This window comes from Glycine max, chromosome 10 (genome assembly GCF_000004515.6).
Source record: "Glycine max cultivar Williams 82 chromosome 10, Glycine_max_v4.0, whole genome shotgun sequence".
Lineage (NCBI taxonomy): Eukaryota > Viridiplantae > Streptophyta > Magnoliopsida > Fabales > Fabaceae > Glycine > Glycine max.
Genome location: NC_038246.2, coordinates 36,924,877 through 36,946,301, shown reverse-complemented (window position 1 = coordinate 36,946,301; position 21,425 = coordinate 36,924,877). Strand labels below are relative to the sequence as shown.

General features: G+C 34.9%; 2 protein-coding genes across 3 annotated transcripts; one reads left to right on the top strand and one right to left on the bottom strand.

The window, feature by feature from the left end:
• Positions 1 to 4,600: 4,600 nt before the first annotated feature.
• On the bottom strand, positions 4,601 to 8,111 carry LOC100499799 (eukaryotic translation initiation factor). Of its 2 annotated transcripts, none has more exons than XM_006589013.4 (5): positions 7,854 to 8,111; positions 7,334 to 7,508; positions 7,095 to 7,235; positions 4,934 to 4,999; positions 4,601 to 4,854 (listed from the first exon to the last, which is right to left on the bottom strand). In XM_006589013.4, exons 1-5 carry the CDS (start codon positions 8,039 to 8,041, stop codon positions 4,807 to 4,809), a joined length of 618 nt encoding a protein of 205 aa, XP_006589076.1. In that variant the 5' UTR covers positions 8,042 to 8,111; the 3' UTR covers positions 4,601 to 4,806. The 2 variants fall into 2 exon arrangements, with proteins under 2 accessions (XP_006589076.1, XP_003535996.1); XM_003535948.5 differs by having other exon boundaries at positions 7,110 to 7,235.
• Positions 8,112 to 10,631: 2,520 nt separating this feature from the next.
• On the top strand, positions 10,632 to 11,629 carry LOC102669043 (protein MAIN-LIKE 2-like). The gene is made up of 2 exons (XM_006590081.1): positions 10,632 to 10,985; positions 11,081 to 11,629. Exons 1-2 carry the CDS (start codon positions 10,632 to 10,634, stop codon positions 11,627 to 11,629), a joined length of 903 nt encoding a protein of 300 aa, XP_006590144.1.
• The last annotated feature ends 9,796 nt before the right edge of the window (positions 11,630 to 21,425 follow it).

The window sequence follows — 21,425 nt, the reverse complement described above, 5'->3', positions numbered from 1 at the left end:
TTTAAAACCCTAATCCCGACTTGATAGAACCTGAGATACAAACTTGTTAAAATTGGCAAGCCTTCTGAAGTCAAAGCAAGAGCCAGATTGAAATAAATAGATGGTAGTGGGACTTTTTCAAAGGTTCTTCCATCGTTTGGACAAGATACAAGTCCTAACTGCATATCTTGTGTCCATAAATTTCATTATATGAAGCACAACAAAATCAGGCAACCCACTCAACCTGTCTCTTACACTAGTCATCTTCTAAGTTTCTTTTCCTTCTTCTTCCATTGATACCTGACTGATCAAAGACAGTTTCTTTTTCATTTAAAATAATGTTAGCTTGTAATGGAAAACCTTGGGAAAGTGATTAAAAAAGCAATATTAACAAACCAACCCACAATAGAGAATGTCACGAAGGAAGGTAATAATAAAACAAGGTAAAAACTGAATAATATGTAAAACATCTCCACGTGTTTAAGGATGGATTTACTAACCACTTGTAATGAATAAAAAAATTGTATGTTTCAAACACATTCCCCATAGTGACAATTTCTTAAAAAATGATTCATGTATCATAACCATAAATAAGAAAAACACCTAAAAATATAAACAAGCAATGACAATCAAACACCCTATAATTTTTTATAAGAAAAGAGCACCAACAAGAAAGGAACATTGATATATAGTTAAGCAAGGAACATTGATATAAATTTCAGCATTTTATGACAACAACTCTGATTAGTTGGGAGTTCTGAAGTAAGTATTCCACTGCCCTCTTTAGTTCTTCATAAGATATTTCTACGTATGGAATCATTTTAACTTTCAATGTCTCCAATCTAACAAAGCGTGGAGGTTGAGTTCTCATTGTAGGAAGATTTGACAGCTCCTACAGAGTGAATTGAAGACATATTTTAATTGATTTAGTGAAATGCAGGATTGAGTATAGCAAAAACAAACTGAAGTAAAGTATGAAAAAACAAACTAAAGTAAACTTACTTTCAGTAATCTCAGGGTATCAGAAGAAAGTGTCAATATCTTTACATTAGTGAAGACTTGCAGCCAGCCTATGAAGACTGAATATGATATATTAGTATCGGTGTCAATAGTTCCTTCTTCAAGACATGAAAGATTAGATGGGGAGGAGAGTGGTTCATGACTGACACCATAATGATCAATGATTGTGAGAGAACTAAGATTTGGAGTAGAGAGCACAATTTTGTGTTGAAAGGTGTTCCGGAGCTTCAAACTGGAAAGGTTAGAATTGGATTTGAAGAGTACTTTTGCATCACTGTGCAAAAAGCATTCTTAAGGACCAAAGTATTCAATGAGTTGTAGATTGAAAAGGGCTTTCCGCCGCAGCCATTGTCACTTAGAGTAAAACGGACACTCTCCAGCTTTTCAACGCGGGTAACTGCAGAGATGTTGGAAGCTCCAAAGGAGGGCCGGAAGATGATGATCTACAAAGCCAGAGAGATGTCAAAGACGGACAGGAAAAAATGAGGGTCAAAACAACTGGGAGTTGCGAGGATTGTTAAGTAGTGAAATGGAAGCATCCCGAGCAGACAGAACCTCAGATGCAAATTTGTTAAAACTGGCAGCCTTTACAAATTCATGGTGAAACAAAGTGAGAATAGTGAGACGTTTCCAAAGGTCCTTCCATTGTTTAGACAAGATAAAGTCCGAACAGCATATGTTGAGTACATAAAATTCATTATATGGAGCAGAACACATTCAGGCAACTCACTTAACCTGTTCCTCTCCTCTTCTCTGTCTGTCTCTTCTACTTGATTTCTGTCTCTTCATCTCCTTAGTTTCTTTTCCTTCTTCCATTCGAAGACAGTTATAACCATGGGAGAAGGGGACATGAAATCAGAGATACATGAAATTTCATATTATCTTATCTAATAAACTTTATCTAATCAAATCCAATAAGATGTAGTGTTATTTAATAATATATTATCTAATTAATTTAAACTAATTCTCTATTCTAATTTGAATTTTAACATTTATTAATAGGATATTTATAATTTGTCACATATTATGCTATATCTTTTCACATATTTTTATTTATTTATTGTATTTGAAATTGAAATTTTTTATTTTACTTTTAACATTTATTAATAGGATATTTTTATTTTTAAAAAATTATTTTCAAATGGTGAGTTTTGGGTATTAATTGAGGGAATCACGTATTTCTTTAAATTTAATAGGGTATTTGTCTTCTAAAATTTTTATTCTCATTTTTATTTATTTATTTGTTGTAAATCATTTCTTGAAAGTTAAATTTTAAAAAATTGTTGCAAATGCTTTCCTGAAATTGAGAATAGTGTATGAATACTTTTTTTTACAGCTAGTATATGAATATCCTAAAATCTTAATAATTTTGAAACAAATGCTTATTTATTATTTTTTATCTAACTAATATATTAAAGATTATACTTCTTTTAAGTCCATTAAAGATTATCTTTTAGTACAATGATAATATTCTTGTGCATTATACGATGTGTATTCAAATTAAAAACGTTCCAAAAATAAAATCGCAAATGGATGAAAATCGATACTTTTTTTGGATTATTTTAGATTTTTTTTTTTATAATGGATACAGTTCAAAATTTAGATGATGTTTTTAAAATCAATCCAAAACCGCATATTATACTAATATTTAATTTTACTTGATAGATGTGTTAAACTTTTAATAATTATAATATGTAATTAATAATTTAATTTTTAATGAGTTTTGTAATATGTGATTTTTTTATTCATAAAAATTTAACTGAGTTAGATCTCAAGGATCACTAGAACTAAATCAAACTCAAACTTTTATTACTCAGAAGTCACATCATCATAATAATTCAGTCAATCCATAACAATGGAAGAAACATTACTTGAACCCATATTTTTTTATAAACCAACCAACTAGTGAATGGTATGACAAAATAGGCTCAAAGGAAGTTTTTAATTTTCATGTCTTTGATTTCGTCCCTAACTTAGTGTCTTGAGGCTGTAAGAGCTAATATAGCTCAAATTTGTTTTCATATAGGTTTTTAGCTCCTCTTCTTAGTGCAATTCACAAAAAAAAAAAAAAAAGATTACTTGAAAGTCATGTCCTTTTGAAATGAGTTTATTTTTTATCAACTAAATTAATTTTTATTGATTTATTTATATTGTTCAATAATAATAAATATATAATATTAAATTAATTTTTCCATCACATCAAATTATTGTCTTTTAAATAATATAAAATATCTCTTACACACATATTACGTCGCATCAAATTATTGTTCTAGCACCTAATCATTTAAAGATGTGCTCTTATGTGTTTGCTTAATTTTATTTCTAATATTTTTACTAGACAATAAATTAAAGAATTCTTTAAAAGTGAACTCAAAAGTGAATTTAATGAAATAATACATGAGTTATTTTAGTTAAAATTATTTTTTATCTGATTTTGTTATATGTAATTTAATTCATCAATGAAAACTTCGTTTAAGAATGTAAAGAATTTGTGAAAATGATTTTTTTAGCTATATTAGAAAATCCAGTAAAAAAACAGCTATATTAAAAAATAAGTACATTTAGTTATCTTATATTTTTTCTTATCAATGAATGAATTCATATCTGAATAATATGTTATTTTTATATTATAGTAAATTGAGTTTCTTTAGTGAAAATTTTAACTGATTTTATAAATTTTTAGTAATATAAAAAATTAATAAAATTGTTAATATTTTTTTATACATACAAAAAATTACTCCATCCACAATTCATACGTGCGTTGCATGGGTTATTGTTAGTTCTATAAATGATACTCAGTTACTAAAATATTTCAAAGTCGTGAATAATAAGTCCATAGCAAATATTAGTTGAAAATGATTTTGAACAACAAGCAAAACACCACACTACGGACAATTTATTTATAGATTACAAAAATTGTATGTCAAATTAATTTTTCCGAATTACGTGTTACCACACATCAATCTTTCCAAAATTTCATTTTCTAAACTAACCTCTTAAATAGTCCCTAAACTTTTGGCGAAACTTGATTCTTGAACTTTAACGAGGGACAAAAACAATTTTCTTTTTTCTAAAATTCCAAGACCAAATTGATCAAAGTAAGGAAACTAATACTTTACTTAAAGTAAAAGGATTGCAAACATAGTTTACCGTTATTATTTAGTCCTCATGTTCTTTATTGATATTATTTTAAACTATTGAGGAAATTAATTTAGAGACATATTAAAGCTTTGAAAAACTAAATTAGTTATCAAAATTTATAAAGAACCTTTGTAGGACTAAAATAAAGCTATATTTAAAAAAAAAATAATTAAAGAAAACACAAACACGTTGGGTTTATATTATCTCCCTTACCATTTCTCATCACCATACCATATACTTCGTTTTCATGTATTTACACATCAACAACAGAATACTCCAAACTAGATGAAGCTCGAGTTCATCTTAATTTTAGCTCAGGGTTATACACTCAACAGAACAATGTAGGTTCGATCACAATTATGATTGAACAAATAACTCATCAAACTCATGCTAAACTTGTGTCGACATATTCAAAATTTAAAGCTTTTAGAATGTGACCAAAAAAACTACCAATGAACTCTGAAGAAAAATTTGACAGACCATTTCAAAAATGAGAAGAGTATGATAGTATCAACACCCAAAAGTGGGGTGAGTGAACAAAAATAAAACTAACCCCCCACCAAAGTAGTAGCATGTTCTTAGTACATATGGCACATGATAAAGATATCAAATATTACAGCCTTGCCAGCAGCCCAGCACAAGTGCAAGAAGATGCTCCTGCGGTGTTTATACGGTGTACCGACCCTTTGTTGCTCCTTTGCTTCTAGAATCATCCTGCAGCAAATAGAGTTGTAAGAATCATATATATTTATGCATTACATTAGTCAATCAAAATTTTTTAGCACAAGTTTACATGAAAGTTGTATGTTATCTTGTCGTTAACATCAATGATTTCCTTCCACTTCCTTCCAATGCTCATCTGCAAAAATAAATTCCATGACAAAATGGCACACATCAAATGTCATGCTGAGTTTTGAATGAGTCAAAAAATATATACAAGACTTTTGGTAAGGAATATTGTTGCACTGCACAATTACAATTGGGGATCCTAGACAGTAAAAATATGATATGTTTACACTTTCAAGATGAATCAGTGTCCAAATAACATTAACAGATGTATATTTAAAATGTAAAAAACTGTTACCAAAAAGAATGTAGAAGGTTTTTTTACAAAAGGAAGTGTTGGAGTTATGTATAAAATATCAGCATTAGAAAACTCACATACATTAGTACAATGTAACAAATTATAGATCCTGGTAAAAGTAGAAAGCTGTACAAGAATTCTTAGTTGGTCATTTCCTACAATTTTTCGCTCATATCATGCACACCCTATTTGCTTCTGTCATTTTCACTCCTCCAACAATTTTTCACATATTTCTTTTCAAAAGTTACAGACCATTGACTGATTGACCACGGATCAATTCTCTCATCACCAGTGAATACACACTTTGTTTCATTCTTTCTCTTTTCTTTCCATAATACCCTGATCCACTCCTATCAACTGACACAAGAGCTCTTGAATCCTGGAGTTGTGGGTGGGGAGTGGAACATTTAATGGGAAGTACAAGGATGGAGTCCTAAGTGGAGGCTTTGGAGAGGGTGGCAATGAGCTGGAGTCAGTTCCAAAAGGGACTGGATGCAAGATAGGAAGCAAGATTCCCCCGGAAAAATTCACGCATGGATAGGTTGCAATTGCAGGGCAATTTAAAACTTTATTTCTACCGAATTGGTGTCAAGGCTCAAGTTACAGGTGACAGAAATCCCTTCATATTCTGTTGTGTGGCAGGTGCTGGACATAAAATAAGTTGCAGGCAAATGTGCAAAGAGTAACATTGAAGGTGCAAGATATTGTAATTCAGCAAAACTTATTTGGTTTCAGGGGAGCAGGCATAGTCCTCAGGTGAGAATGGTTGGCTGGGCTGGGAGAAATCAAAATTCTAATTTCGATGATTTGACATTGATGTTGAAGGTGGATGGTCAGACCAGAGTGCTTAAGGCAGAATCTGAATTAATGAAAACCTTGGCATCCATCAGGCTCAATAAGGATGCATGGCAGGATCAAGGACATGGATTCATTTTTGAACTCAATCATATTGCTGATAAAAAATAAAAAAAAATATTGCTGATCAACCTGTGAGGGAGATTGAAGAGGCAGCCGCATCCATACAGGGTGTTTTAGAAAAGTATCAAGACAGGATAATGCAATAGTGATGAAAACAAAGGCTCAAATTCCAAATTTAAGCAATAGAACCTTATGGTAAAGGAGGTATTTACAGCCACAATAGTAGCAATTATGAGTTTAATACAGGATCATGCAATAGTGATGAAACCAGAAGGCAGAGCAAAGTATTGATAATTTCCATGTGTCTTAGTTTTTTTAATATCAATTATGTGCATATTACAAATTTATTCAGTTTTTACATTGCATCTGCACCTGCTATCTTCAGTGTAGCAGCCGTTTGCAGTTAGATATGCTGCTGTAGCATTTTTTGGGGTGAGTGGTCCATGCCACCTTCTGCCATTAACTACTTAGGGAAAAATACAAAAGCACATAAAATCTAGAGTTGTGCTTATCTACATCATCATTTTTCATGCCTTGCAGAGGAACTACAATGGCAAAAATACTCCGATGGAAAAGGATATGAAAACAACAAGCTTAAAATTCTTTTTTTTATAAGCAAACAATACATTGTGGATTGTAGTAGCAAGATGTCAGCAATGAAAGTAAGAAGTAATTTAAATATTTGATGCATTTTAATGAGCCTATTATCTTCAACTCTCTTGAACCTCAATCACTAAAAAGAGACCTCCTAAGACAGCAAAAGTGACATGGATAGGACAAATTGATTGATGATTTGAAGATAGGAGAGATAGTAGTGAATCCAACCATAGCTTTTATTTGATGTTTCAATACCCTTCATTATCTAGATTCTATAGATTCTACACTAGGAAATCATATACAGACAAGAAAATAGACAACATAACATAAATTTCAATTGCATAGTATCATTTACAAGATAATAAAAAACCTGGGCAGCTTCATTTGCTGCTGTCTTTGTCCACAACGAAAGTTTGTCCTGCCACTGGCGCACACTAGCAACCACACCACATATGTCCTCAGCATCCTCAAATTGTTCCCCAATCAAAGCCATCATCTATTCCGAAGAACAATCACAAATAAACAACAGATCTCACCTCATATTCTCTAAACACGAAAACAAAACCAACCAGCAAAAAACTAAAAAACAATTACAGTTTCAAGCCACATGTTATCAAGGTTAGCCTTCCTGCCGCTGTTGCTGGTGATAGACCACTTTCCTCCATTGGCGCACTCTGGATCTTCCCATTTAGGGTCAATCCCAGTCTTGAACAAGTGAAAATCGGCATTGATTTGCAACTTGCTGGGCTTGAATACCTGATCATACAAACTAAACCAGCATTTCCCACATCAAATTCATTTCTTCCAATAATTTACCAACACTCCCAATCTCCAAATAATAATAATAATAACAATTAAAAAAACAAAAAACCATAAATCCCCATGTAAGGCAAAATAAAAAATAAGAAAGATTAAGACACATTAAGATTTTCTATCCTAAGATCCATAAAAATCAATTATATTTTTTTAAATAAATAAATCAGTGCATCAATCATTGAAACCCATGATAAGAATTCATAAAATATAAGATTTGAGATTGCATGCTTAGATTCCCTTCATCTAAAAAAATGAATATTTGGGAGAAGAAAAAGGAGGAGGAAGAGAAATTCTATACCACCAGAACTCTTCAACGGTGTCGAAGGTGTAGACCTTGCGAAGAGAGGTTCCCCAAGCAGCGCCTTGCTTGGGTTTGGATTGGTTGTCGCACCAAAACGTCCATTTTCTCTCCAGTTTGTGCTTCAACCCTGCCTCCGGCGCGGCTGCCTCCGGCGCCGCCGCAACCACTTCTTCGCTTGTTGCCATTTCTCTTTCTCTCACACAGCAACGCTAATACGAGTGAGGTTATGCTTTGAGGGCTTTCGTGTGTATTTGGACCCAACTCTGGCCCAAAACGTAACATATACTCTCATGTTGCCTTTAAAAAATTATAAAATAAGTTAGGCTGTTGCTAGGTGCACCCTGCAAAATTGCTGGTGCACCCAGAAATTGAATGAACTTCCTAAAATACCCTTCATTTAAAAAATAAAAGTTAATATATTTTTTTAAAAAAACATTTTCTTCTTCTTCCGTTTTAAAAAACGTTTTCTTCTGCGCTTTCCTTCTTCTTGCATGCACCCAGCAACCTCCCCGCAAGCTTCTTCTTCCTTGGTTTCGTTCTTCTCCTTCCTTCCAAAAAGGTTCGTCTTCTTCCTTCGTCTTCTGTGTATACAATGGCAAGCTTCTTCTTCAACGCTTTGAAATTTGGTTCCCTTCTTCTCCTCCACAGGTATTGGCATCCTCCATTGACTAGCTTTGTTCGTTTCTTCCGCCATCCAAGTTAGTGTTCTAACCTCGTGTCTTCATTTGGAAGCGTTAATGGCCGTAGGATAGACTACATGAGTGATGTGTGGTGGCTGAGGTTGAAGACGAAGGTTCTTCCGCGAGAAGAACCTTCTTCCACGCATGTGGAAGGGGCAGTTGGATATTGAAGCGGAAGAAGGAGTTCTTCCGCGGGAACCTGCGGAAGAAGGGGGAGAAGGTTCTTCCGCGGGTTCCTGCAGAAGAAGGTTCCGAAGGTTCTTCCGCAGGATCCAGCGGAAGAAGGTTCCGAAGGTTCTTCCGCGGGATCCAATGGAAGAACTATGTCTTCCGCGAATCCCGCGGAAGAACCTGCGGAACCTTCTTCCACCGTCAACATTTCCTGGTCGCGGAAGAACCTATGGAACCTTCTTCCACCGACAACATTTCCTGGTCACGGAAGAACCTGTGGAACCTTCTTCCGCAAGCTACCTATCTTTCTCGCGGAAGAACATTCGAAACTTCTTCCGCGGAGCATGTTTTGGTGTTTTTTGGTTATTTTTCTTAAAAATTTTGTCTGAACCACCAATTTATTGATATTAGTAATTATTATTTTTAATTTATTTGCTATTACAAAGTGTATATGGTATTTAACTTACACAAACTCCCTAATTTTGATACATCACCTATTGTATTTTGCTTTCATTTGGTTAGGATGTCTAAATTGAATTGTTATTTTCTGTCATTTGGTTAGGATGTATAAATGACTGTATACACTGCATAAATTATGTGGATTAGTTAGGATTCTTTTTCCCTGATGAATGAGATGGTTAAGAAAAAAAAAAGGTAAGTTAGGATACTAATATGCAACTATTAGACTACTGTTAGACTTGTAATTAAGAAAAAATATGAGACAAGAAAACAAAGTTCCTGTGTTACTCTGTTTCTAAATTTATTTTGATATTGAAAAGAAGTTTGTCTAATCTAATCTAATAGCCTGCAACCTGTCAATTACAATGGGAATTCTTTTGATATTGAAAACAAATTTGTCTAATCTGATACCTACACAATCTAAGCAATGTTATAAGCTTGGCAATTGAAAGCATCAATCTGCTGCTCTCCATCTCTTTTATGTAAATGCTTCCTCTTTTTTTCTTCTTTTTTTGTCAAAAGATCAATTGATCATTCACTAAAAATGTATAACGGCACTTACACAAGCATAGTTGGTGCTAATGAGAGTGCTACAATCAAGCAAGCATGCACACTGAATGCTAACAAGATAGCAATCTCGAAAATACAAAACCAAAGAATAGAAACATATAAAATACACATTTCCCTAATCTAAAGAAACCTAGAAAGTGCCATGAGCTTTTTTCTTTTCATTGGAATTCCTTCTGAACATGCACGCGCTCCACAATATCATATAAATTAAGACAACTTAAATCCAATCTGATTGTTAGACCAAAAGCAAAATGGAACTCAAACTTGTTCATTGAAAACAATAAATGTGTTAGATAGAGATAAAACAGTGGGAATTTTTTTAAGTGATCCTCTAGGCCGTTTCCCCCCCCCCCCCCCCCTTTCGGATCCGCTCATGATTTGAACCATTCATCATTCATCTTGGGCTTTGTGTTACTAATGAGAGAAGGGTAAGTGTTAATCATGTTTGAGCTGTAAAAAGAATTTAAACATGATCCAAACAGAAACCAAAAATTCTGCCTATTATATTTCCCTTGGAAGTAAATCTTATAATGTTTGATTTGATTATTCCCTTGGAAGCAAACAATTTCATTATTCAATTTCAGCTTTTAGGAGAATTGTGTCTCCTAAATTCTTTGTCCTATTTTCAAAATACTAAACCAAAAAACAAAAAGCATGCCTTGATTCTACATGTCCCTCATAATGAAGCATAATGTCACAGATATCCTAAATGAGAATGTCACACATATCATGAGAACATCATGTCCAAGAAACATTGAAAACTTAATTTGACCAAATTAGTAAGAAACATACAAAACATGTGTTTGAACAAATTTGTAATGACAAAGGTTTGTTACCAATTATTTGAATATTTAATTTGACCGAAAAAAATAAATGTTCTTCATGATTTCAGATCATGGTTGGAACACGAGGTTTAGGTCGTGCGTTAGGAGCTGGTAGAGGTAGAGGCATTAGTGAGGATACGCATGAGGCTGATGTTCCTCTGCGTCGCAGACCTACTGCTTCAGCACGTAAGCAACGGGTTCGTCTGCGTGAGGATGTGACAGAGAGACCTGAGGATGTTCCTCATGTGTCTGATGCCACCCCAGAGATGACAGGCGCTGCCGATGCTGTTCAGACAGAGGGAGTGGCTACTGATGGGAGCTTGGGGTCACCTGTTGCAGATGAGAGTTTCCCCGGTGGACCACGCGACCCATCAATTTTGACCGATTTTGCTGAGCATGTCGCACACAGCATCTGGAGTGGACAGGTACGTAGTTTTTAATGTTGACTAATTACATAAAAATTATTTGTAGTTGGATTGTTTTTTATATACACGTTATTGTAAATTGTTATTCAATTTAGGAACGACCCGATCTGAAGTTGGTCTCCCACGGTAGAAAAGTAGATAAAATTGGGAGACCAGCGCCTGAGATCGAAGGGTTGATTGCTGGCACCGGATTGAGTCCACTGATTAGATGTTCTGTTATCACCACTGATCCTGGACTCATATCCGCCTTTGTCGAGAGGTGGCATCGCGAGACTAGCACGTTCCACCTGCCAGTAGGTGAGTTGACGATCACGTTGGATGATGTAGCGTCACTCCTACACCTTCCTATCACTGTCGCGCTGCATACGTTCGAGCCGCTTGTTACTTCAGACGCCATTGGTCTACTGACGAAGCTTCTTGAGGTCAGTCATGAGGAGGCTACATTTGAGACCCGACAGGCTGGTGGACCTCATGTCCGGTTGGGGTGGCTTCGGGACTTGTATCAGAGCCAGTGCAGGACCAGACGATGGGTTGTAGCAGCCCGCACGTATCTACTTCACTTGGTGGGTTGTACTCTTTTCGCCAACAAGAGTTCAACCCATGTACATGTCGTGCACCTGGAGGCTTTTAGGGACCAGGCCTAGGCAGGGGGATTCGCCTGGGGAGCGACTGCATTAGTCCACATGTACGACCATCTGAATGATGCGTCGCAGGCCTCTACACGGCAGCTGGGCGGTTATATTACACTTCTCCAAGTACGTATTATCACTGATAATTTAAATTGAAGTAGCATTGAATCTCTTTTTTTTGTATTGATGTTGATTATGTGTTTGTAGTGTTGGATATACGAGCACTTTCCTACAGTGCATACATCCGTCGTTCGTGATGCTTATGATGAGGGCAGCCCACGGGCCTGCAGGTGGCTTACGGGTAAGGCTCATATGACGGGGATCAAGGGAGCCCCGTATTAGAGACGTTTGGATGCCCTGAGTGTGACTAACGTGTGCTAGATGCCCTATGGTGAGCACCGGGGAGTCAGGGCCTTTGACTTGATATCGTCGTACACCGGCCAGCTCAGATGGGGTCAGATTGTGGTGTACGTTCGACCTGAGCGGGTTCTTCGACAGTTTGGCTACCTTCTGACGGTCCCTCCGTCGCCGGTTTGTGATTCTTTGACGGGTGATGATATAGATGACCGGCGGTTGCATTTTTCAGACCATTTGGTGCCTTCAGGGGAGCTCTGTGTAGTTCCTGGACAGGTAGCGCCAGACTACATGGAGTGGTTTTTTCGAATATCGCACCCATTCGTCACGCGGACCGAGGAGACTGCTACGCCGAGACATGCGCCTCCCCCTCATCATGAGGAGTTCGTCGAGCCACCCATCCCCGAGGTTTCAGTCGCGACCGATCTCCCTATGCATTCAGTGGTAAGCATAACTTCTGTAGTTTTTCATAATTTAATTTTTTTTAAAATGTGATACTGACTTTGTTATTTTGACTATGATAGGTTCACTGCGAAGGATGTCAGGGGATGGCTCAGGATTTAGGAGCGATTGCTGAGGATTTGGAGCGGGTCATCAACCTCAGGATGGTCACTAAGGGCACTGACTTATATGACATCATGACTCGTTGTCTGAGGAGAACTAGAGGTGACACCACAGATGGAAGTCTTAGGCCGCGCCAGAGACGCCGCATAGATTAGGATTTATATTTTTATTGTACTTAAATTATTAATTTTTGTATTTGTTTATGTATGTCATAAAACACATTTACTTACATCATTTATGATTTTTGTTTGTCTCTCTATAAATATATGGTTTGAAATTTAAATATAAATCACACACATGAGTCACATTTATAATGGCATTTGAATATATAAAATAAAGAAGATAAAATAATTTGTAATTTAAATGTTAACATTTATAACTATTCTGAAATTATATATTTTAACCATATATATACGTACACTAAAGAATAAAAAAATTGGTTTTGTGCCTTTTAGAAACATGCCTAAGTACCCCTGTTCGGGTTTTTTTTTAAATTATGTAGGAGCCGCTTGAGACTGTCGAGGGCCGTTATTTGGCATGTTTGCACGTCAAGGAACCCAAAAAAAATAAAAGCAGTGCCCCGTTCCATCGAATCGCACCTCAAACGGAGGCACCAAAAATAAAAAAAGTTGGTTTTCGGCTTATTAGAAACATATAACTAGCATTCAGTTCAACACAAATATAACAATTTGACACAGTAACACTTGTTCACGGAACAATTGATTAATTACATGAACATAAATCCAATGAACATATACATACATAAATATTACAAGTTCAGTGTCCGCTTAGGTCTACATGCGTTGTATTAATTGTCATTAGGCTTAAGTATTGCTGCATTCTACCTACATATGCAGTTGGCTATTGTTTTGCCTCCGGATACGCATTGCTTGACCACAACAACGCCATAGGCGGTAAGGGACAACGATCTTTCAGAAAAACCTGTTAAGTGAAATTACAATAATAAGTTAAACAAACAAACCAACACATTCAATAATTGAAATTATTTGATTAAACGAATTTTCAATGGACCTGAACAAAATGACTGTCATGCACATGACCGACGCATATTATGCGGTGCGCAGCAGAATCGGCCGATGGTCGACTTCTGAGAGGAAAAAATGTGAAGCTCTGTTGTCATGACAATGATACAAGGATTACATTATATCTAGACGCAATTACATATCTCATATTCGTTATATCCATCCATTTGTCCATACTAACCTAAATCACATAACAAATACACGTGTCAGTCATATAAACATTACTTATGTAAATAAAAAGCATAAAACACATACCTTGGATAACCCATCCACGTGTAGGGACAACCTCAGCTGTTCATATCTCTCCGTGCCACCAAAGATCTTTATGTAGTCTTGCGACCATTTGCCAAGTTCTTTAATCAATTCATTATGCATCATGGCCTAACACTCTTCTCCCATACCTAACAAAGCGGAAACTGACTGATATCCACAATTACCATCCGCTTTCACATCAACAACATCCTCAATGAAACCATGCATAAATGGCGGAAATTGATCCAGCATGGGGATCATCCTTGCTGGCTTCGGTGGTGCAAAAGATGATGCACTGGGTCTGACTGAGGTGTTGCTGTTTTGAACCGAATGATAAGCATCAACATACTCCCAATAAGATGGATCACACTTTGTCGATCTTTCGCTTCTTTTCATTACCTTTTTCGGGGCACCTTTCGTCTTAACCTTTGTTGGAGGAGGACACATAGAGGTCTCATCGGGAAACGCGAATTCTCGGAGTTTACTCTTGAAAGCAACTTTCCCACAAACATCAAGTTCCTTGAATCTTTTATATATTCTATCCATCTCTTCCTTGATGCTCACTTCGGCCTCACATAGCCCCTGGTCTAAAAAATTAAGTCTCCTCCAGTACATATGGACTGCATCCAGTGGGATGCTGTCACCCTCATACCTTTGTAGCTCGCATGCACAAGGAAGACCTAACGTGGTTCTCAAGACACACCCACAAGAAGACACATTGTCTTTCAAATGACTTACGCGCTCAAACTCAACCGAAATTTCATTTAAAGCGTACCTTGACACCATTCCCAGAAGCCTCTTGTTTAAGGTTTTCTTAAAAACATGACCAACGACATGCGTACTTGTTTCGAATGATGCTCTAATTTTAGTGTGCTGCAGCGTCATCATGTTGTTCATTGCATCCCAAACACTACAGAGGTCTCCAACGCTATTATGTAATATCCTCTTCAAAGACCAATGAGCAGATTCAACCCTACATTTAAAACACACAATAGAGAAGACAAATTAATAACAATAATGTTCCAAACAATCATTAAAAGAAACTTGACTAATATAATAAAACATTTAAATACCTATTTGTTGTTGTGTTGCCTAGGTGCATCACCTTATTCGTCCAGGCCAAGATAAATTTCTCTTTGTGTGGGATAATCCATGTCTCACATACATAGTCAGTGAACATTGGCCACGGGGAACACACTACTTGAAACCTTTGAAGGTGCTCAGGGAACTCCTGTTCCAAAGGACAATCTACCAGGTTACCCCAGTTATCCATTACGTAGTCCCAAACATTCTTTTGACCAACAAGCGATTTACACTTTGCCTTTACATTCTTGTCTATGTGAAACCTGCACAACAAATTCTTACACTCCGGAAACACAACTTTCACAACATTCATCAGGGCTAGGTCTCTGTCTGTGACAATAACAACAGGAAGGCGATCGTTTCTTAAAAAAAGGTCTCGAAACCGTTCCAATGCCCATACAAGATTGTTCACGCGCTCACCCTCCATATATGCAAACCCAGCAGAGAAAGTCATCTCGGTTGGTGTCACCCCCACAATGTCAAGCAATGGGAGTCTGTACCTATTTGTTTTGTAGGTACTGTCTATCAAAAAAACAAGATGACATGCGTTACATAACTTAACTGCATCTGGGTGACACCAAAACAAATCACACACCACATCTTCATCCTTCAATCTATGCCAATGAATGTATTGGTCACGTTCAAGGAGCCTCATTAGGTGTTGCATTTCACTATCATCTCCTCTGATTGAAGAACGGTATGCACTTCTTGCATTGTAGATTTGTTTGATTGTGGTGCAACTGCTGCTGTTGTGCTCCTTCAACGTTAGCAGGATGTTTCTTGGTTTCACATTCGACTTCGTCATATCAGCAATGATATTCTTCTCATCATTTGTCAATCTCCCAGCATTTGGATGTCCAACTAAGGTCTTCGCCAATTCATGGTTGTGAATCCCACATATAAGCTTCACCGCCCAACCTTCACCTCCATGCACTGGTTTTCCACGAATCTTAAATGGACAACCACATTTTCTAGTACCTGTGTCTCTTCTAACAAATTCTTTCTTCCTATCCTTGTACTTACCGCTCCTTTCACACCCAATTAAGACAAATGAAGTTCTTCCTCTGCTGCCAGTATATGTATCAGACCTCATAATTACTACAACAAAACCATTTTCATGGGCAACCATTCGAGCCCACTTCAAAACATCTTCTCGGGTTTCAAAGACCTAGGATACAACCACGACATATTAATTTTTACACAAATCATACATTAGACCAAATAATTAAAACTGATCGACATGATTACCTGAGAAGTATTAAAAGCATCTGAACAATCAACATGTGCTTCATTCACACCACAATCTTCTTCATTTTGAAAATCCATATCAACTTCTTCAGACATCGCACTATAATATGCCCATTGATCTTCGTCCATCTTAATTCAAAGTATAACTATCACCTGATTCAACATTCAACTAAATAATTTGAACAATACAGCAACCCAAAAAAATTTACAAACTATCAATATCAAACTAATTCAACATTTGACAACCTCACACAAATATTTAATCTACGTATACATAACCAAATTCAACTTTTAATTACATAATTCCAAAATTATAACCTACAAAGCTCATTTAACCAAAAAATACCTCAACCTAGGCAAAAAAATCAACAATTCAACCAACAAATATATTTTTATGTTTCACATAAATTACAAATAGAATTAACCAAAATAACATTCAAAATAATCTTAAAACAAAAAAAAAATCATAAAATGAATTACTTCACGGAAGAAGCAGTCTTCCGCAGTTGTAATGTCAACTACGGAAGACAGCTTCTTCCGTGGAGTCTCGCGGAAGACGTCTTTCGTGAGATTCCACGGAAGAAGCATTCTTCCGTAGTTGTAATGTCAACTTCAGAAGACTGCTTGTTCCGTGGAGTCTCGCGGAAGATGTCTTTCGCGAGACTCCACGGAACAAGTTTTTTTCTTTCGTTGTAATGTCTTCCCCGGAAGAAAATTTTGTGCGTCGAATCTTACACCATTCTACTACCAAAAATAAACAATCAACCACACAAAAGCAGCTACGTACCTTAGTTGACAAATATCACACCAAAGCAGAGCACAAACACAACCAGTACCGACAAAAATCACACAGCACAAGCACCAGAACGGAAAAAATGCACCAGAACAGAGAAAACGCACACCAGAATAGAGGAAACGCAGGAGAGAGAAAGCAAAAAGCAAGAATAAAAAAAAAAACAGATTTTTATAAAAGGAAAACATACAGGAGCATTTTTGGGTTTTTAAAAAATTGCTGGGTGCACCAACAATGTTGCTGGGTGCCCCTAGCAATTCCCAATAAGTTAAATTGATATACAGGTCTCCGTATTTTTAGCAATTTTTCAATTATACTCCTGAACTTTTTTTTTTCCTTTTAATTGAGTTTCAAAATTTTTAATTATATTTTCCTTTCTAATCCTGGTTTATGAAAAATTATCCACGAACGTCTAATTAGATGTGCGGATAAAGGACTGGTATTTTTAAAGTGTGTTATAACTTATAAACATTACTTAAGTTAATTATGAGAAATTTATGCAGAATTTCACCATTTACATGACAATTCAACCAAACATTCTTTCACGAAGTTTTGTCAAATTGTTTGGCTTTACAAAAAAATTAAAATTCTACCAATTTTTTTTATAATTTACTGAATTATTTGCACTTCTAATTAAGTGTTTGTAATTATCTTCATAACAACAATTATGGTCTAATTAAATAATAAATAAAAGTTCAAAAACCTAATTAAAAGAAAAATAAAAAATATAATTGAAAATTTGATTAAAAAATATGTGGACTCCCAGAATCAATAAACCCATAAAATATAATAGAGTTTAGTTTATATATACATTTTTATTCACTTTACTAGATTTTGATCACTGCGATGGAGGGAGAATCAGAGAGTGTGTAAGATTAACTAATTTAATAAAAAATTTATTTGGAAAAAATTTGTAACTTAGAAGTTGCAATATTATTCAATATTATTATAAATGAGCAATTAAGAAACATTTATCCGTAAAATATTTCATATTGTGCAAAACCACAATATAATGAAAGAGAAATTAAAAGGGTTATGATCCGTAAATATATCCTAATTCTGTGGATATATTTTAGTTGAGCGCATCATACTATGATATGAAAAAGTATATAACATTTACTATTTTGAGTTATTAGAAAAAAATAAAACAAAAGATTCAAAATAAATTTAAAAAAATTTAAAGGGATACTGATAAAAAAATTAATGAAAAATATTTTTTTAAAAAAAATTAAGGAATTAAAAATTAAAATTTGATATAGTTGAGAGATTAAAAACTTAATTAACTTTTTTTTTTTTTTTTTTATCGTCACACACTAATAGTTTAGAAGATGAACATAATATGCAACATAGGCATATGCTACTGTGGTCAAGTATGTAATTTGCGGATGCTGCATGCACAAAATCTTTTAATCCTTAGATTAGTGTTTGGTGCATCATGATATCTTGAACTTCCCACGTCATTTCGTTTCTCCTCCAACTCTATCCCTTGCGAATCTTGACATCATCGATGTGATTTTCAATGACTTCTCCATTGTCACTGGCAAGCTAGTCACCATTATCCCCTTCCATTCCCCTCCAATCACCACCCACACCTGCCACAAGCGCCATCGTGACCCATCAAGAGGGTACTCCGAGAGAGAGGTTGAGAGATCGAAGAGCTTGCCCCCGCCCATTAATGAACAAAAACCCATTAAGGGAACCATTGGTGCAGCAACGAAAACCTTTCAACTGGAACCTCAAAAATGAACCACATAAAAAAACCATGGAAGAGCACGTTTAATAAAATAGACCCAGAAGACAAAATTACAAAAAAAATAAAAATTAACAGTATGTTTGGGGACCTCACTCTCTCTTCAACTTTGGGGAAACTAATATAAACCTCAAGATGGATCCACCATGACGCTTGACAAGATTGAGGAAGGGATCGACATCGTCAATGGTGTCGTCGATCTCTTCAGAGAAGCTCGCTAGTGCAGTTGATCACGTGCTTTGGTAAGGATGGTAGAAGGGGAGAAGGAGATTGGCATGCATGGTATAGTTTTCTGAATTTTGTGAAAGTGCAACAAAGCGTTCTTATATTTGGTCAAAAGGGATAAAGGAAGAAAGATACAGTGTGGGAAGTCCAAGATACCATGATGTACCAAGGTCTAATGTTAGGTTTAAAATAATTTGTGCACCATACACAAGTTTACATACTTGACCACCGTAGCCTTGCCTCGAACATAAATTAATTCTTGCCACATGAAACATCTGCCACTTCCTAGATTGCCGCAAACCCAAACTAATATCGCTTTCCAAATGCAAATATAGACTTTCCCTTCACCTGCACCCTCTGAACCACAACTATCAACATTGACCCATGCAACAATATAACTTTCTCACGTGCAATTCATGTGATTCCTCCCATTGCCTCCGTGAAATATCTCAATGAAGGGCACCACGTTGTTGGATCTCATTGATTGGATCACCATGAGCCCCTTGTGAAACCTTACAGGTCACCATTTTCGAACCCCAAACCGTACCTTCGATCAACACATATAGAGCCCAAACTTTTGCCCTGAACTTCAATGGATGCTAATGATGTTGTTTACGGTCTAGGGATTTCAAACCCTTTTTCGTTCTTGTTTGTTTGATGGCAATGTGTGATGCTCCTTCACACACACACAAGTAGAGATAGTTGTTGTACTTTAAAATGTAAACTCAATTCAAAATAACAAATCAACAACATTTGGTTTGATGACAATATTCTGAATTCATTCCATGACTGTAAGAATTGGCTCTGCGAAATCGTTTCCTCAATGCTTGATTAAAATATAGGATTGTGATTTTGAGAATTGATTAGATTTGGGATTGCAATTTGGGGGTTTGATTTAAAATATAGCGAATGTGATATGACATTTACTCATTATGTTTAGTAAAACTAGCGGATAAATTAGTTAAAAACTTATAAGTTATAAGCTGAAAAATAGAAAGTTTATAAACTAGCATATTTAATTAAAAATATTTGGTAAGATTAATTGAAAAAGTTAACCGATAAATGTAAAAATAAGCTTGTAAAATAGTAACTTATTTTAGTCAAAGTAAAATTTCAAGTTTAATAATAACTAAGAAAATTAAATATGTCATATAGTGTTTATAAAAATGTTAAAATAAGTAACAAGAATTTTGAATTGAATAAAATAATAAAATAAAATTTCAAATAAATTAATGAAAATAAAATTGAGAAGATAAGAACGGTAGTAGCTTTTAAGCTAGTTCATTTCTCATGAGCTATATAAAATAAGCTTGTGAAATAATAACTTAATATTGTCAAAGTAACTTATAAGTTGATCAAATGAGCTTATAGTGGTGGTTTTTTGTCCCATAATATTAAATTAATTATTTTAAAATTTAAAACACTAACTATGTCAAGGTTAAATTGATGAAAGGATTGAAGTAAATTTTTTTGAAAATATAAAGGATTAAAACATGACTTTTAAAACATAAAGATTAAAATGTAATTTTTGTTTTCCTATTTTTTCAATTATGTAATTTTAGTCCTTATATTTTTTAATTGAGACATTTTGTCATTTAATTTTAAAAAATTTGTGAGTTTAGTTTTTTTTTTTTTTTTTAATTGAGATACATCGTCCTCTACTTTTAAAAAATATGCGATTTTAGTCCCTTTAAGCAATTTCAAACTTGTTGACTAGATTTTTTTGAATTATTTTTTTAATAAATTAAACTTGTTAGCAATTAAATAATTTTTAAAAAACATTTGTTATGTGCATGATAAACAAACAGTTGGAGACATAGATCAACGTTTGACATTGGCCATAAGATTTTAAAAGTAGGAGACAAAATATCTCAATTAAAAAATGAAAGACTAAAATCATAATTTTTTTAAGAAATAGAGAATAAAATGTTTCAATTAAAAAAATAGAGGGACTAAGAGTGCATATTTAAAAAAATAGGAGAATAGAAAATACATTTTAGCCTATAAAAGACCAAAAACACAAAAACATGATAACCAAAACAATATCTTAGCCTCTGGGGTAAAATTAAATAGTAAAGTACACCTATGATATAAAATTAATTGAAAAAAAATATATGAGTTGTTACAAAGTCCTGATACCTATCTTTGATTCTACCGATAAAAAATAACGAATCCCAACCATTCAATATTTAATATGATTAAATCTAATGGTCATTATTCATTTGACCACCCTAAACCACAATGAACTTTCCCACCCTAACCGTACCCCGTGGTTACTTAATCGTTAATCCACTCGAGTGGTTCTAGTTTAAAATTCTGAAAATAGTTTATTATAATTTTTAATACTTTTGTATCATTCGGCCAATGGGAGCTCATTCATTTCACTTTGGTTGGCCATTGTTAAATTGTTAATCCATTCCAGGACCATGCAAGATGCAAGGCAAATTAGGCATCAGCCTAAGGCTCGAAAAAAAAATTTAGGCCCATAATTTTTTTTTT